The sequence below is a fragment of the Clarias gariepinus genome, chromosome 18 (genome assembly GCF_024256425.1).
Source record: "Clarias gariepinus isolate MV-2021 ecotype Netherlands chromosome 18, CGAR_prim_01v2, whole genome shotgun sequence".
NCBI lineage: Eukaryota > Metazoa > Chordata > Actinopteri > Siluriformes > Clariidae > Clarias > Clarias gariepinus.
In genome coordinates, this window is record NC_071117.1 from 28,494,459 (window position 1) to 28,513,262 (window position 18,804).

At 41.3% G+C, this 18,804-nt stretch overlaps 1 protein-coding gene across 1 annotated transcript in view; it reads left to right on the forward strand.

The window, feature by feature from the left end:
- The first annotated feature begins 18,560 nt into the window (after positions 1-18,560).
- Positions 18,561-18,804, forward strand: part of cacna1hb (calcium channel, voltage-dependent, T type, alpha 1H subunit b) — a 70,454-nt gene continuing 70,210 nt past the window's right edge. The window contains exon 1 of the mRNA XM_053476837.1: positions 18,561-18,689. Coding sequence (XP_053332812.1) covers positions 18,597-18,689 — 93 coding nt within the window. The 5' untranslated portion in view covers positions 18,561-18,596. The remainder of the gene's footprint in view (positions 18,690-18,804) is intronic.

The following is an 18,804-nucleotide window of genomic DNA, read 5'->3' on the forward strand; positions in this document are numbered from 1 at the left end:
TTCTTAAGGTGAAATTTTGTATTGTGAAACGCATTTTCCCATAGGAAATAATGCAAATGCTAATAATCCGTTTCACCCAAAAACATTACCAACATTACTAACATTTACACAAGACGTGTAAATGAAGGAAATTATGAAATAAATAGACATTAAACCTCACTTAATCTTAATTTATAAATCCTCTTGGCGCTGGCTTCTTTAAAAACCAAACTGAAAGCGGCGCCGTTTTCTTCTTGCTACGGTACCGTCCTGTCCATCAATTGTTGATAACATTCTTGTGACCCGCGGTGCCATTATGTAAACTGGCTTTGCTTGGCTTTCAACTGACGCAAAACACGTTTTAAATGGCGCCCGAGCTTAGGTGCAATTTAGCCGGTGTTTGGTCGCTTTATGCCAAAATTCAAATTTCAAAAGGTGGAAATTTGCGAGGCTTGGTGTTTGTATGCCGAGGTATCACGGCATGTTCAGACTGGACAGAGACTCGATAGCACCTGGGTTTATTTCTACTATAATTCTATAATAAGGAACAACGTATTTGTGACGTTAATTATAATCCAAACCAGCAGCAATGCCTCTTCTTTTTGCTTTTTTTCTACAGGTTTAGAATAAAAAGCCTTACATATCATCCTCATCCTGTCTCCTCAGACACACTCCATCCTACTTTGGAAACAAGTACTGAGCAAATTGGGCCCAGAACACAGCGCAGTTCAGCCTCCCATGTGCCCTTTGAGGGGGTTTTAAGCTCAAGCGACTGCAGCTCGTCTCCCCGAAGGGTCCGATTAAACTGAAAATGCCAACACACTCACCTTCGCTGCACCCTGAGCGTGTTTGAACGAGAAACGGGTATTTACCAGAAACCTGAAAACTGAAGAAATGTACACCGTGTCCCAAAAGGCTCGTACCTACGGGGAGTTAATTAATATTTAATCACGGAGCTTCCTGATCCAGTCGTGAGAGTGATTCCAATGTTATTTCACCGCTGTAAAGTTCATTTTTCTCATGCATGGAGATTGTTGGAACACGCCGTACTACTACTACAGTACTACTATTATAATGTGTATTTTCATTCTTTCTGCAAGAATTTATCATTGTGTTCTTTCGTGATGTCACAAAAGGTCCTTGTCACTGTTATTGTATTGATATTCACAGAACCATTACAAAGGCATTTGAAGGAAAGAATGCTGTGTAGGTGGCATTGGTCGGATTTTGTTCTTAGCACCACCTATTATTGAGAAATCCAGCTATAGGAGGGGCGTTCAAGTCAAAGCGGTACTTTTTCATTTTGCAGAATACACTAATTCACTTTCACTAGTGCTTAGATACCATCAAGGTAGAAAGTGTTCTCAGTACACCGGAACCATGATCCTGCAGGACTGAAACGCCGGTCTCCCAGGAACTCTTTTAATGAGGAGAAACTGCTTGGAAGTGAGGTCAGGACTGTACAGGGGATGTGGGAATAACTCCCAGCGGAGTTCCTGTAACGTGCAAGTGGTTTTGGTGAATAATAGTGTGTACAGTTTCTACACATAGCTGCGTATCTTCTGTAATTCGGAGATGTTGATTTTCAGTGATCAGGTGTTTCACGTACAGACTTCTTTAAAACATTTGCGCCGCTCAGATAATCGGCTAAGAGTCTCATCACCGTACTGTGCTTAAAGTCTTCTGTGATTGTCAATCACATTTTACGCCAGAAATGTCATCACAAGTCGCGGTTTGACTCGAACACCCTCTAAACACACTGCATTTTGGGTAATGAAGGAAACTGTTAAAGTTAAACAACCATAAAAAAAAAAATATGTGGTTGAAGCTCACACGACACATGCTGTAAGTTGGATAAGACGGTTTTGTCTGATTTCGATTACATTGCGATTCTTTTCAAATACACAAAGCATACAGGAAGAGTGTGTGCGTGTGTGTGTCCTGCGGCGACGTCCTTGTGGGTCGTCCGATTTGATTGAACTTCAGCTCTTCAGTCATTCATCAGCTCCTCCTGTGCTGTACGTAGAGGAGCACTTCTCCTTATTAAACACTCTCTCTCTCCCTCCGTCACTCTCTATCGCTGTCCCTCTCTCTCCATATGGCAAGGTACAGCATAATTATTCATGCTGAAATGAAGTTATGGCACACGCTGACGTTTATTTCAGGGTGAAAGAGAGATAAGTGCTGACGGAGCAGGAGCGACCTCCGAGAACGCTAGCTGGAGGATTATGATTCATAATGGCCCTAATGTGGGCCGAGTTTCATTAAAACGCCACTCTCTTAACACCAGCACTCCGAATTAGTGGGGCATTTAAAGACAGCGATACGTCACTCCACATTTATCTCAGATTTAAAGATTTCAGCACAGAGCGTTCGCTACAAAGAAGGTTCTTAGTTTCATCTTTAGCCTGGGAGAACTCTTCACATTCGCACTGGAGTGCGTGACTGAGGACTCTCGCTACTGTTAAGAGTGAGTGTGAAAAAACTGGTGGTCCAAGTGTCTCAACCACAAGTTTGATCTCAGTCCTGATGTAACTAGCTAAATTAGCAATATTGTAGTTTTGTTGTTAACACTGAATTTGTTCGTCTCTTTATTCAACATGATTGGGGCAAAAACAACCTTAATATTGTAGTTTTTCGTAATTAAAGTCGGTCACTAACCGGAGAAACGTCAGGACATGACGAAGAAGCGATGCTCATGAAGCGTGGAGAAAGCACTCCACTCAAATTAGCACTAGTTCTTTGGATTTTGATGGGAAAATGGCGTCTGACTAGCATATGTTAAGTTGCTAGCTCATTATCGTACTTCTAGCTATGACAACAATATAGTGTTGAATGTATATAGAGATAATCTGTACTTTTTTAAGCAGCGGTCTTTCATATAGTAGTTTTAAGCTAATACGTGAAAATTCCTAAATTTTAGAATCAGCTTTACAACGAACAGGTCCATTTTAAATCGAAACTCAGCGTCACTGTATATCATATCTAAATCATTTTTATTTAACAGCTAGCAAATATTTCATCGCTACAATAAGCAGACTGTTTGTAACGGGCTGCTCAGCGGTGGGACGTTACATGTACTTAAGTAGTTTTATTAGAGGATACTTTTTACTTTAACTCCACCCAAAAGTGTCTGTACTTTTACTTCACTACATTTCTTCATGGCGTTTTGTTACCTACTGACCATTTGAAGTGGGAGTTTCACCCCCTGCTGACTGTTATGTGTAACTGCATGGCATGCCTTTCATTTAAGACGCGTCTAATAATGTAGCAAGTGTTTCAAATCAGAAGCGGAGCTGGTCAAAGACAGACGAAAACAGCACATTTACACGCGGTACGATTCTACGACCTCAATTTGGAAAGCAATTTGGTTGTTCAAATACACAAGTGACTAATGCTACTCTTTAACATCAGGAATCCTGAATGTTTCAAAATCTCAGATATTAACAATGGACTATTCTATAAAGATGCCCGCCCACTTCCTGCCAGTCTTACATGCTTTAAACAGAAGGTGCGTTCCAAACGTCCTGAAGTACCCTGGGAAGTGTACTTCACAGGGTGTTCATCCATGTCAGGGGTGATTCCAAACCTTAGGGAGCGAAAATGTTTAGTTCTAAGGGAACTGCGAAGGTTGTAGGGAACGAGTGAACAACAGATCTTCACTTAAGTTTAGTTCAAAGGGAATAAAAAAATTCCCATCAGTCATTGTGTTTTGCTGGATTGTAAAAAAAAATTAAGCTTGAAAAATGGTTTACATATTTATTAACATTATTATTATCGAGGACGACATCATATTAAAAGGACAGAAAAAAATACATTTTGTATTATATAGGCTAGTCATCTGTAAAAAAAAGAAATAAATCCCCATACATCTTAATCAATTATTTTTATAATAATTAATAATTTATGTATAATGTATTAAATTATACACGTTTCAATAGTATGTTTTATGACGGTATCCGATTTTATTTTAATAAATTCAGTATTTAATGTCCATAGCAGCAGTGACAGGCATCCGAGGTGCTTATGTTACCATGGTAATGCAGAGAGGAAGTGATGTCAGCCCTGGTGACTTCGCAGGGTGTTTCGAGTTTTGTAGCGTGAAGTTCCCTTCACCGACATTCCCTGCAAACTGAGCAGGGTGTAGGGAGCATCCTGTGAAGTGCACTTCGAAATGGAACACAGCCTTTCATTTCCACTCATACTGATGACCTCAGAAATGGGTCAAATTTAAAAATGGTGTATTTCGTTTAGCTTTTATAAATATGCAAATTAGCATAAAGTGAGCTGGTGAGGGCGTTGGTGGCTCAGTGGTAGGTGTCTCGCCTGCCATGTGGAAGTCATGGGTTCGATGCCCAGCCCAGTGCCCAAACCCCAGCCACTGGATGCAGTGCCGGTCCCAAGCCTGGATAAAATAGGAGGGCTGTGTGAGAAAGGGCATCCGGCGTAGAAACCCGTGCCAAGTTGTTGTGCGGATCAAATGGTTCACTGTTAATTAAATAAAGAAAGTGTAATATACAGATGTGTGCTGGACCCAGTGGTGTTTAATGAATAACGATTGTAGCAATTCACTCAAACAATCAATTTTTGGCCTAATTATTATCCATTCATTGGTGTTCACACACACACACACACACTGTATATATACGGTATATGATGCACGGCGTGTAACCCGACTCAGAATCCGAGGAATTTTCCTCCAGCACTTAAATAAAAAGACCTGAAGTCGTGTAAAGCTTATTAAAAATACAGAGGATTTACTGTCTGCTCTTCATGTGTGCAGTTGTCAAGTCGCTTTAATAAAACTCCCGCAGCTCATATCTGAGTGTGTGTGTGTGTGTGTGTGTGTGACAACAGGGGAGCAGCTTGCCTCTAATACTGCCTGACATTTACCCATTTAATTAACTCTCCAATATTGTTCAAAATTTCTCAGTTTCTTACCTACACACACACACACACACACTTCAAGCTCAGTGACCCAGAAGGTAGGTGTACTCTTGTTGATCCACACACACACACACACACACACACACACACGTTTAAGAGACTTGACAGAATGTCACATTCAGCCTTGTCATTGTGTACAGAGTAGCGTGTCTGAGAGTATCAGTGTCTCGCAGTCCTGCAGCGACTAGTCTGTGTGTGTGTGTGTGTGTGTGTGTGTGTGTTTCATAAAGGAAGCAGTTGCCGTGCACTTTAGACTGTAGGAATGAATGCAACAGCAGAGAAATCACAGAGCAGCAGGACGTTTTGGACAGAAGTCGTTTATCAAACGGCTGCGTAAAGTGTAACACTCGCGCTCGATCCTATCTAATGTTACCGCTTTTATATCGTCTCACCTAGCGTGAAAAAGCTTTTATTTTATTCATTTATTTATTTTTTTATAGAAGAATCCACACACTTAGACAGACAAACACAATTCAACACAAAGCGGGAAAATGTATAAAAGAGTAAATGTGACTCGCGAGCGCACTTTACAGGAGTTTTCCTCGTCTTTGTTGCATGTTTTTTTTTTTTTGACTTTGGGCTATTCAAGCGACGGGATAAAAAGGAAACTTTCTGACTGCTGGGGAAGTGACTGTGTCTGAGTTCTCCCTCTTCAATTCGGAGACATCGCTGATCCTGTAATAGTCTTGTAGTTATCCGATGAAATCCTGCACATATACGGCCGTATGCCCCTCCCACAGGGGGTGTGTCTTGTTCTACACAGGTAACTAGCAGGCTGTATGTCTGTGATTGACGATCTTGGCCAGGGGGGCCCTGAGCCCACTGCAGTCAATACAATTCAATTCTGTTCAATTTTATTTATTTTAACCAGCCGAGGGCGACGGTGCTGAGGGGTAAAACCCCCTGAGATGGTAATAGGGAGAAACCTTGAGAGGAACCAGACTCAACAGGGAACCCATCCTCATCTGGGTGATAACGGATAGCAGGGATTGAACTGCACTCATACTGTGTGTTAGGAGGCTGGAAGTTCAGTATAACAGGAGATGTGGAGAAGTTCATATGGAGTCCAGTTGGTTATTGGAGGCTCAGGTAGACTGTAGGAAACTCCAGTCCTGAACTATCGAGCAGCTGCAGTCACGAGTCCTCAGAGAACAGCTGTCTGCATCAGCCGAGGACAGGACCGTCTTCATGGTAGAGTGGAACCGTCCCCAGTCACCACACGGATCCCAAACAGACCGCACGGAGCATCCATCTGAGGAGATCTCCAACCAGAAGCGGGAGACCAGGACAAGTCAGGCAGGACCAGAGGGCAGAAGGGGTCTGAATCACTGGGAGCTCAGAAGCGACATGTGTAGAGAGAAAGAGAGAAAGAGAGAGAGAGAGGGAGGTAAAAACAGAGAGAGGGAGAGAGGAGAAAAGAGAGACTAGGAGAGAGCAGAAGAGAAGGAGAGATAACAGTTACTGTGTATAAAGTAAATTTATTTTTAGTGCAAAGTGCAAGCAGAGACTCCGGCAGGACTAACTATGACATCATAACTAAAAGGGAGAGCCTGAGATGTAAATGTAAAGAGATGTAAAGCGACCAATTATGTCACCGTCAACAAACCTGAGTGATCAATGAGAGTGAGGAAGACAGCATCCAAACATACCAGTTCACCATAATACTCTACGTCCATGAGTCCCCCAGATCTGCTCCTTTACCTAAGGCTAATCTATTTATATAAAAAAATAGGTTTTTAGCCTTTAGAGTCCTGAACATTAATTGAAAGGCTATTTCATAACTTGGGGGCTTTGTAAGAAAAAGTTCCGCCCCCAGCTGTAGTTTTTATTATATGCGGTACTGACAAGCAGCCTGCATCCTTTGATCGAAGTAGGTGTGGCGGATCGTAAGACACTAGCAGTGCACTCAGTTCTAGTGAGGACTCTCGCTGCTGCATTTTGGACTAACTGAAGCTTGTTTATGCACCTAGTTAAACAACCAGACAGAAAGGCGTTACAATAACGCAACCTAGTTGTTCTGCATCGTTTGGCGACAGTATATTTCTTAGGTGAAAGAATGCTATCCTGGTAATATCATCTACATGAGCTTCAAATGAAAGACTGGAATCTATAATCACACCAAGGTCTTTTACTGTTGTACATGATGAAACAGAAAGGCTATCTAGAGTTACTGTGTGATCAGTACCAGTACCTCTATCTTGTCAGGATTAAGTAGAAGGAAGTTAATTAGCATCCAGTATCTTATGGCCTTCACACATTCCTCAACTTCACACATTCCTCAACCTGAGCTGGCTTATCGGACTTTGTGTGGAAACTAATACTGTGGTGATGAATGATGTTGCCGAGAGGAAGCATGTAGAGAGAAAATAACAGAGGCCCTAAAACAAAACCTTGTGGAACACCAAAATTCACTTTAGTACATGTAGAATATTCACCATTTACATCTACAAACTGCTACATGAGCCAGGAGAGGGCCATTCCCTGAACATTTTCTAATCTATTAAGGAGAATAGCATGATCAGTCGTGTCAAGAGGTACACTACAAGGTCGAGTAACACAAGCAAAGAAATGCAACCCTGATCCAATAGTAGGCGTTTATTTAGCACTTTCACAGTCCCGTTTCGTGAATATTCAGCAAGTGGGACACCTGCTTCTTGAAAATCGATGGATAATTTGTTGTGTAAGAGACGCATCGGTCTGTGAGAACTGTACACACAATTGTTCACCAGCATCACACACACATTACAGGAACTCATCTGAGAGTTATTGCCACATCAATCTCAGAAAGTTATACTGACCCAAATAATCCCCAACCAATATATATATATACTGTATACTGTATGTATATATATATATTATGTATATATTTACTTACTCCATTTGAGTTCCCAGACTTCTTCTGTGTCAGCTATGCCGCGTGTGTGTATGACCTTCAAAGTTGCAGCTTGACGATGTTTAAAAAGCTTACCTTGGATCAACAGTGCTCCTGGAGGAACTGATATGTGATGTGATATAAATAATGGCCAAGGTACAACCATTAGAAGAAAATAATACTCATAACATAATCGTTAACTCTTACAGGGACGTGTGCAGTGGACGTTTCACATAAACAGATGTTTAAATAAAATAATTAAAGTTATGCTGAGGAACAGTTCGCTTGACGTTAAAAGAATGAGTCTCCAGTGTCAGTGCGTCAAAACAGAGAAACAAAGTAGGCCTGGTGATGAAGTGATGAAATCTGCTGATGTTCTCCAAGTTGTGTGTGTGTGTGTGTGTGTTTTTTTTTCTGTACACCTGTTAATAATTAATCGTCCAATCAGAGAGTCACGTTCCCTGTAGGCTTCCTGGGAGGCCACATTACTCCATTATGAGCCAGGAAGATGTGCTGGGATGGAGAAAGGCACTACATCAATCTTCCCACTCTATCTAACCCTTACTGCAACTGGGAAACGCTTTTCTATATAATTCATGCAGTGGTGCAGCGGGAGACGATTTCACCTCGACTAGCATTTCTCTCCAAGGCAGAAAAAAAACATGCTTGTTTAAGTTCACTCAAAAGACCTTAGGGAATTATCCCCTTTTAAACTAGCAGGATGTGGACACGTGCATGGAGGACTCGAGGCAGGACGCAGGTGTGTGATATTGATGCCGGATTTATGGTGAATCGGAAATCAGGAATCAAATCACAAGCAGGCAGTGACACCGTGGAGCGAGTTATACGGGGAGTAACACTGCGAAAAAGAAAAAAAAACACGGAGATCTAAAGAATAAGGAAGAGGAAAACACAATAATTAAAAAAAAAAACATTGATGCAACTTTGCAATAAGACAAAGACACACAGAAGCAGGCGTGTGGGATATTAGAGTTTCCCCTGATGGTAAGTTTACATTTTCAAAATATCACAGTTAGTGATTCAATTGTTTGAAAGTAAGGGAGGGTGTAATAATATTACAAACTCTCAGGAACTGGTCAGGAACCGTTGGGTGGCAGTGCCAGTTACGGAGCTGATTCAGCAGTAACACACGGAAATCTGTAAAATACACACACACACACACACACACACACACACATAGTAAAAAGTTTGAAGAAGGTCAAAGCTATGTTCGTTCCTGATGTTTATTTCTCTCTACACTGTAAAACAATACTGAAGGCGTTTATTATCCAAAATACACAATAATCTCCTCTGAACAGTTGATATTGAGATGTTTATCTGCTCCTTCTGCTCTGTAAAGCTTCATAACGGCTCTAATCTGAGGTGCTGGTTGTTAATTGGTGATTTCTGAGGCTGGTGACTCTAAATGAACTTCTCCTCTGCAGCAGAGCTCAGTTTTGGTCTTGCTTTCCTGGGAAGGTCTTCATGAGAGACAGTTTCATCATGAATTTATTGGAGTGAGATCTGGTGACTGTGAAGACCGTGTGAGTACAGTGACCAGGCTCAGTCGGTACTAAAGGGCTCAAAGTGTGCTAACACCATTACACACTAACATCACCAGCCTGAAGCGCTGATACACGGCAGGATGGATCCAACATTACCATCAAATTGTGACCTGACCATCCGCAGCAGAAATCGAGACTCATCAGACCAGGTGGCGTTTTTCTGATCTTCTGGTCTAAATGTTGATGTTGGTGAGACCATGTGACATGTAGCCTTAGTGTCCTGTTCTTATCTGACAGGAGTGGCACCCGGTGTGAACGCATTGTCCCATAGGAAATAATGTGGATGCAGATGATTATATATAAAAATATTACCATTAACATTTTCAACACTATAATCATAATTTTGCATATAAAAAATCAAAACATTTAGAAAAGACATGTAAACTTAATAAAATATGCAATAAATAGACATTAAACCTCACTTAACCCTAATTTATGATTCCTCTCGGCACCGGCTGCTTTAAAAACCAAACTGAAAGCGTCTCCGTTTTCTTCTTGCTAGCGTCCTTGATAACATTCTCGAGACCCGCGGTGCTACGTCTCAGTAAATCTCACACACAATGGGAAAAACCCAACAAAAAAGTAAGTAAACTCTCTTCGCTCTGCTAGTGTGAAGCGGCACTCGGACGTACCCGCAACTTAGCCGGCATTCGGTTCATTCGCTCGTCTGCCGGAAATGCTTCGTAAGCCTGGTAAATTTCTAGCTTTTAAGGTGAAAATCCGCAAGTGTGCAAAGGTTGTGTGCCGGGCTAGCGCCGTACTGTAAGGTAGCTGCTGTACATTAGAAGCAGCTTGACTCTCAGCAGGAAGTTATTAAGGACACCGCAAACACCTCCGAAACCGATTCCAACATGTTCCTGATTTACACCATGACGCTCGGCCGGTCTGAAACGAGTAAATCACCGCGCTCCTCGCGCTCCGCGTGTTTGTGTTTGTATCCGTCACATTATCTGTTCATCTCGTATAACACGTTCGTATTCAGGTAGCGTGAACTCGACATCTCGGTGGCTGCACCGGTAATCATCTATTAACAGAGATTTTGGCCTTTACACAAAGCAAAAGGGCACAATTACCGTTTTATACTTTGTAATGGCGCCCGCGGTGTGACAGGAGGATTTTCTGCCTGAAAACTCGACTGCACAGGAACCAAGTTACACTCGCGCGGCTTTAATACTCGCGACGCGTTTAAAAAGTCAGCCGTAATTAGATGGAAACAATGTTGGTTTTTACATTATCTGAATACAAAGCTCGTGAGTGTAATTAGACAAAGTGTGTGTGTGTGTGTGTGTGTGTGTGTGTGTGTGTGTTTCCTGGCAGTTCTGCCTCATCCATCAGTTTCTCCTCTGAGAGCAGCACACAGGGGTCAGTGGGTTTCAGGGGTTCTTTTGTTCCAGTGTTCTCCAAGGAAAAGTATAATTGGAGGTGTGTGTGTGTGTGTGCGTGTGTGTGTGCGTGCGCACAAGTGTGTGTGTCTGTTTTATGTAGATTACCAAACCCGTCGTCTCTGCCAGTAATATTTAAATATTGCTGGTGCAATGCAGCATGTGAGCAGCTGCTGAAGAACAAGACAGTCTGAAGAGTCAGCTCCGAAAATATTGGCACCCTGGAGTAGTAAGATGAGTAATAAACAGTTGTCAAATCGTTCGTTCAAAATTACTGGCACCTCTAGGAATCCTTAGTCATGAAACATACTGTACTGTACGTGGTGCTTGTTTTCAGTTCATCATCATCATCATCATCATTCTAAAAGTATTTAACCATCATTTTGTCATCTTGCAGAGAGAGGACACTGTGTGTGTGTGTGTGTGTGTGTGTGTGTGTGTGTGTGTGTGTTAAATCATGGGGCAATGCTCTTACTGTAAATGTGACATCACACATCATGAGCCAATGAAGTCAGGCCTTTAGACATCACTATATATTGAGAACCTGAACAGAAGAGACCGCAGATGTCTGCACGGATCACGGCTGGAGATTTTGCAGAAAAGCGTCACACGTTTAGATCGATGATTAATCTAAATTTACATTTATTTTTATTAATTTTTTCTAATCTGCCCTGTTTTACTTGTTGAGAAGTGTGTATGTGTGTGTGTCTTCGAGAGATACCAGTCTGATAAAAGGGGTGCTGTGTTTGTGCTCTATAAGCAGAATACAGATGTTTCCTTGGCGCTATGTACAGTAGGAAGTGCAGGAATCCTGGTGTGGAGGATCGTCCCTGTGCTCTTCCTCCTGCACTGCAGCGAGCGTCTCCCAATGCAGCAAGAAGCGTTTAATAGAGAAACAGATTGCGGCATTGCCAAGGATGCATTACAGAACACTGCGATCTGTAACACACAGCTAAACTGTTTAAAACCTAGCGTACGAGCTCAGAGCTCAGCGCAGTCCATAATCACGGCACATGGAGGATCTGCGATCTGGAATGATTATGTAGGTGTTTGTTTTATCAGTTGTACAGATTTACAAAAAAGCCCCGCCCCCTTTCCCTATTTTTTTCTTTAATAAAAGTTCTTTACTTTGATTCTGTCGCCTCAGACACAAAGCACTGCGATTGAAAACTTTGTGCTCAGTCAGTTTGGCTAACACTAGCTTCATATACCGCTAGCATCAGACTGAATATCAAAATTGTTGCCGGATCATTTATACAATTAAGGATCATTTTAGCTCGAACTGTTTATCCCCGCTACACTCGAGAGCTCTGCTGCAGGTGATGCGAACGTCACACCTGGCAGCCGCTTGCGTCCGCCTGAAACGTCCTCTCGTAACCATAACGGGCGCGTGTTCATCGTGTTTATCGTCTCAGCAGGCCAGGTTTGAAGCGGAGATTCCGCTCGGGTTTAATAAAATCATCACATCCTGATCATCCTGAGGGACCGACGGCGTTCTCTTCCTGCCCGGTTCCAGTGGGAGGTTCCCATGGAAACGCCAGAATCGCAAAAAAGCTAGCGTAATTGGTTCACCCCACTTTTCTCATCCTGCCTCTGTTTTGTCTGGGTCTCGATGTCATTATCTCCCTCTCGCTCTCTTTTTCATGAAATTTCCATTAAATGAACTTTTTTCTCATTAACAATTTTGATTCAGGTATTAGAAAAAAGAAAAAGAACAGGATGTGACTTAGCATTATTTCCTTCCTAAAAGCACTTTTTCTTCGTCTTTCATTCTTCCCTTCCTCTCCCATAGTAACCACAGTGTTTTCTCTTCTTCCTCTCTCTCTCTTTGTCTCTCTCTCTCTCTGTCTGTATTCATCTTTCTCACACATCAGCAGCTTCTGTCACATGAAGCTAAAACATTTCCCGTTTGATGACTAATGCAGGGATCATTTCTGACTTGTGGGCTAAACCAGTGATTTAAACTACAGTACCACCAAAAATGTCAAATCTAATATCAAATATCACGCCCGGAGACATGTCCATGATACGAGGTGATATTTTTGGAAATTGTAGCGTCAGTGATATTGTTACTGTGAACATCTGAAAAATAAGATATGATTGAATAAAAAAAGGAAAAATTTTTTGAAGGACAACATATAATGTTGGTAAAGACAAAGTAGAGGACGCTTTTAGAGACGGGGTGTAGGACATTCTCAGACATGGGCGCTCTTGAAGACAGAGTAGAGGACACTCTTATAGACAGCATAAGGGAAAGCTCTTGCTATGGCAGAGAATGGAGTAGTGACGGTCTTGGAGATGGCATAGAGGACACTCTTAGAGACAGAGTTGTGGACACTCTTAGAGATGGAGCAGAAGACAATCTTAGAAATAGAGTAGTGGACGCTTTTAGAGACCGAGTAGAGGACGGTCTTAGAGACAGAGTACAAGACATTCTTAAAGACAAAGTAGAGGACGGTTTTAGAGACAGAGTACAAGACATTTTTAGAGACAGAGTACAAGACATTTTTAAAGATGGAGTAGAGGACGGTTTTAGAGACAGAGTACAAGACATTCTTAGAGACAGAGTAGAGGACGGTCTTAGAGACAGGGTACAATACATTTTTAGAGATGGAGTAGAGGACGGTCTTAGAGACAGAGTACAAGACATTCTTAGAGATGGAGTAGAGGACGGTCTTAGAGACAGAGTACAAGACATTCTTAGAGACAGAGTAGAGGACGGTCTTAGAGACAGAGTACAAGACATTCTTAAAGATGGAGTAGAGGACGGTCTTAGAGACAGTACAAGACATTCTTAGAGACAGAGTAAAGGACAGACTTAGAGACAGAGTACAAGACATTTTTAGAGACGGAGTAGAGGACGGTCTTAGAGACAGAGTACAAGACATTCTTAGAGATGCAGTAGAGGACGGTCTTAGAGACAGAGTACAAGACATTCTTAGAGACGGAGTAGAGGACGGTCCTAGAGACAGAGTACAAGACATTCTTAGAGATGAAGTAGAGGATGGTCTTAGAGACAGAGTACAAGACATTCTTAGAGACAGAGTACAAGACATTCTTAGAGACGGAGTAGAGGACGGTCTTAGAGACAGAGTACAAGACATTCTTAAAGATGGAGTAGAGGACGGTCTTAGAGACAGGAGTACAAGACATTCTTAAAGATGGAGTAGAGGACGGTCTTAGAGACAGAGTACAAGACATTCTTAGAGATGGAGTAGAGGATGGTCTTAGAGACAATACAAGACATTCTTAGAGATGAAGTAGAGGACTGTCTTAGAGACAGAGTACAAGACATTCTTAGAGACGGAGTAGAGGGCGGTCTTAGAGACAGAGTACAAGACATTCTTAAAGACGGAGTAGAGGACGGTCTTAGAGACAGAGTACAAGACATTCTTAGAGACGGAGTAGAGGGCGGTCTTAGAGACAGAGTACAAGACATTCTTAAAGATGGAGTAGAGGACGGTCTTAGAGACAGAGTACAAGACATTCTTAAAGATAGAGTAGAGGATGGTCTTAGAGACAGAGTACAAGACATTCTTAAAGATGGAGTAGAGGACGGTCTTAGAGACAGAGTACAAGACATTCTTAGAGATGGAGTAGAGGATGGTCTTAGAGACAATACAAGACATTCTTAGAGATGGAGTAGAGGACTGTCTTAGAGACAGAGTACAAGACATTCTTAGAGACAGAGTAGAGGACGGTCTTAGAGACAGAGTACAAGACATTCTTAGAGATGGAGTATTGATGGTCCTAGAGATGGCATAGAGGACACTATTAGAAACAGAAAATAGAAGACGCTCTTAGAGACAGAGAACAAGACATTATTAGAGGAAGAGTAGAGGATGGTCTTAGATATGGGACAGAGGAGCATTGGAGGACGCTCTTTGGGACGGATCAATTAATTTTTATATTAGGCTCTTTATGAAATCAAATGGCTTGTACCTGTGTGTGTGTGTGTGTGTGTGTGTGTGTTTGTGTGTGTAAGATCAAGACAACAAGAATTCTGTTACATTTTTCATTTTTCAAACCTGCTGTAACATGATTTTATTTTTTTTCTCAATGTGTGACCTGCTGGAGGAGCATCAGTGTCGGGCTGATTTGATTTCATCGTACTGTGTGTGTGTGTGTGTGTGTGTGTGTGTGTGTGTGTGTGTGTGTGCATATAAATGAATTCTGTTAAACTGCCCTTGCCTCATAGCATTACAAACATTATACGTTTATCCAGCTGTGTTTCTTTGGTATGTTTTACAATAATTAAAAAAATATAATGAGATGCTAATTATTATTTATTGTTATTCTCTAGGCGGCCTGGTGGCTTAATGGTTAGCACTGTCGCCTTGCACCTCCAGGGTGCGGGTTCGGAGTGTGTGTATGTGTGGCTGCGCTGCAATGGATTAGCACCCGGTCCAGGGTGACCCCGCTTCGTGCCCCAAGTCTCCTGGGATCGGCTCCAGGCCCCCGCGACACTTAATTCAGGATAAAGTGGTATAGACGATGATAATAAATTCAAAATCTGATCCAGTAATATTTTCTTGGTGTTACTCTGGTAATAATATCCTAGGTTTTACATAGTGTAACGTAAAGTCATAGTGGAATTCATTTTTTTACATAGTGAAAAAATGAGCAATCAAAGTTTTGCAGTTTTTTGCTAACATCCTCTGAGTGTGTCCAGTAGGTGGCGGTATTGCATTAACAGGTCAAAAACTCAAAAGGAAGAAGTGATTCTGTTGCGTCTTTAATTAACGCGCGTAGTCAAACAATAGAGATTCATTTTAAAACACTTAAGCTTTAGAGATAAACTTTTCACTTTACCACCTATTTGTCTTTTATTTTCCATCTTTAAATCTATAAGTACTACAAGTGTGGAAAATCTTGCAGCGTGACACGAGTCTAATGGTCCTGAGGTTTACAGGATTCAGGACATTACACTTCGCAGAACATTAAATGCAAAGTAATAATCCTATAAAATAAAACATGGGAATTTATTAACCCGAGCAAACGAATCAAATATTCATGACATTTATAAAATTCTGTTTAGCTGCTGAAGGTTGGACGTGTCTTTGGTAGAAATTTAAGTCACATAAGTCAATAATACTTGAGCAATAGTCCTAAAATGTCTAATATTGTCTCTCCTGTATGAAAGTATCTAAAGAGGTTTTCTAATATTAAATACACTTATTGAAAGTAAACGTAAAAAAGCAGTTAGAGTTTTGATTCTGAACTTTATTGTGTTTTTATTATATATACATTGACACTGTTGTCAATCAATATTAATGTACCTGACCTTGATGTGACTTTTAAGATTGGACATATGGACATATTCAATTGGACATATGGACATATTCAATTCGACACATGGAAATAATTACGTTATAAGGCCACGGGTGTGTATCGTTCATTAATCTTCACCACCACCACACAGTCGAGAGGGACACTGCTTGACGCAGACCACAAGGGGGCACTAAAACAGTTTCGGCCATGCCCCTAAAGGTATCTTGGAAACACCCCTTGAACATTCCCTGGAGATTCCACACTAATGATTGAGGAAAAAAGAAAAGCATTACATCACCAACTCGAATCATAAAGTAGCGAGTAACGAAGATGCTGAGTGGAAATGTAGCGGAGTAAAAGTACAACTTTTATTTAGGAAATGTACTGGAGTTACAGTTAAAGTTGCCAGAAATATAAATAACGAAGTAGCATACAGATACATGAAAGTTCTTCATTACAGTAACTAAAACAGTAACATTACAACACTGGTTGGACAGCTCCGGTCACATGATCACATGTACAGTAAAACCTCGGATTGCAAGTAACGCGGGTTTTAAGTGTTCCGCAAGACGAGCAAAGATTTTTTGACTCATTTTAAAAACGAACAAGTCTTGGTTTACGAGTATCGAGTATCATGTATCACGCATGTGGTTTGTGATCACAACTGAGCCACCAGTTTTTCTTTCTCTTGTGCTGTGGAATTGTGGGTAATCGTCTCCCCTGCTGGGTCTCTCACTAGTATAATTAACATCTGTGCACCATGTACTGTTTACTATCACACTGTGACCATGTGCTTGTTTAAAACATTTTTTATTTTGTGTTTTATTTTTGCCTTTAGTGTGTGTGTGTGTGTGTGTGTGTGTGTGTGAAGCACCCCCTCTCTGCTCTACCAAAGGCGAGAGGAAGAGAGAGACACGCACGCACGCACACACATAACGCACACTCCGCAGTGCAAGGGAATGAAACACACACACACACACACGGCGCCTATGCACATTAACGGAAAAACTTACCTGTCAGGATTTATTTTGACTTTTTTTTTTATTTAAAATTAATTTGTTTTTTTTGCTTTATATTTTGTATTAAATATTTTCATGTATTTATTTTTTTGGGCTGTTAAATGATTCATTAGAGTTTCCATTATTTCTTAAGGGAAAATTTGCTTTGATTTACGAGTGTTTTGGAATATGAGCCGCTTCCGGAACGAAATATGCACGTAATCCAAGGCTCACTGTGCTGTACTTCAGAAGGGAAGGGTATATTAATCTGCTAAACTTTCTATAGTAACAGGTTGTTTGTGTAAACATAAACACGCTTCATGCAAACTAATTAAAGAAAAAACATACGCAAATAATAATTAATATGAACGTGCGTATAGAAGTGTTTAGTTAATGTTTTTGGAAGGAGTCTATGGGACTAGGAATTCACAGATAAAATAAATGAAAATAAAATAATTTATAATCGTTGAGAAATCGTCATGATGTCAGAGGAAGTAAACGTTTTAGGACAGGCTTGTCATGTTTTCTTGCAAAAAAAAAAATTTCATACATTTTTTTATGCTCAGAATTTTACAATCTATAAGTTGAATGTTAAATATTAAAATAAATACCAACTTACCGCTTATGTCTAACTTGTTTAACTCGTCTTCAGATCAGGTTCACGCCTTCCACTCATCTATAACGTCCCAGTGATTCTCATTAGAGAATGATAACTGATCGAGACGGTATTACCATATTTACCGTAGGTGCGTTAGCCCTAGCGTAGCCTCCTAACTAAACACTATAAACCAAATATGAAGAAGAGCACAGTGCTGAAATCAGGAGTCACTTATTTGAATTTTTCAGTGGAGCCCTCTAAAGGAAACATGTCTGAATCTAATCAAGCGCGAAACTCTATGGGAGTTTGTTCTGCGGCGCCGGAGCTCAAAACGGCTGATTTAAGGACTTTGTGAATTAGAGCCTGGGATTGAAGTTGATTTTCCATTTTCCATTTCATTATTACGCCGGCTTTCAGACAGGCACGCGCGCGGGGGTGTGTGTGTGTGTGTGTACAGTGGAGGTGTGTGCTCAGTGTGCGAGAGGATGAAAAATGGTGTGAATTTCATTTAAATGAGAGCTCATCATCATCATCATCATCATTAAGAGGAATGTCGTGTCTTGATGAGGAGGAGTGTTTAGATCCTGTGGTTTCAGTCAGACAGGGAACTGAGGAAACCAGCAGGAGAACACACCCTGTGTAATCTCTCTGATCTGCTAAAACACACACACACACACACACACACACAGTTTTCAGAAATAAGCCTGTCGTGTTCACAGTACCTCTGAGTCTGGTGCAACATGACAGATTTGGATTTGGAGTCCACAGCAAAACTGACCATGATGTACAAGTGGGCGGGGCTTACTCTCTCTGCCCTGTCAATCATACTGACACTGACCAACGGTTTATGTAGAAGCTAGTGTTTAAATAGAGCGTCTGTCTGTCTGTCTCTGTGTGTGTGTGTGTGTGTGTGTGTGTGTGTGTGTGTGTAAACTGAAATTATTGAGCCTTAACCTCAGCTCCACGTGGTTCGAGCGAGTCAGCATGTTGGTGATTTTGCTCAACTGCGTCACACTCGGGATGTTCCAGCCGTGCCAGGACCTGGAGTGTCACTCAGAGCGCTGCAGCATCCTGCAGGTACACACACACTTACACACACACACTTACACACACACACACACACACACACTTTACCCACAAACCTCAAGTTCTAATATTCAAGATTTTTTACTTGCATGGAGAGATAAAGAAG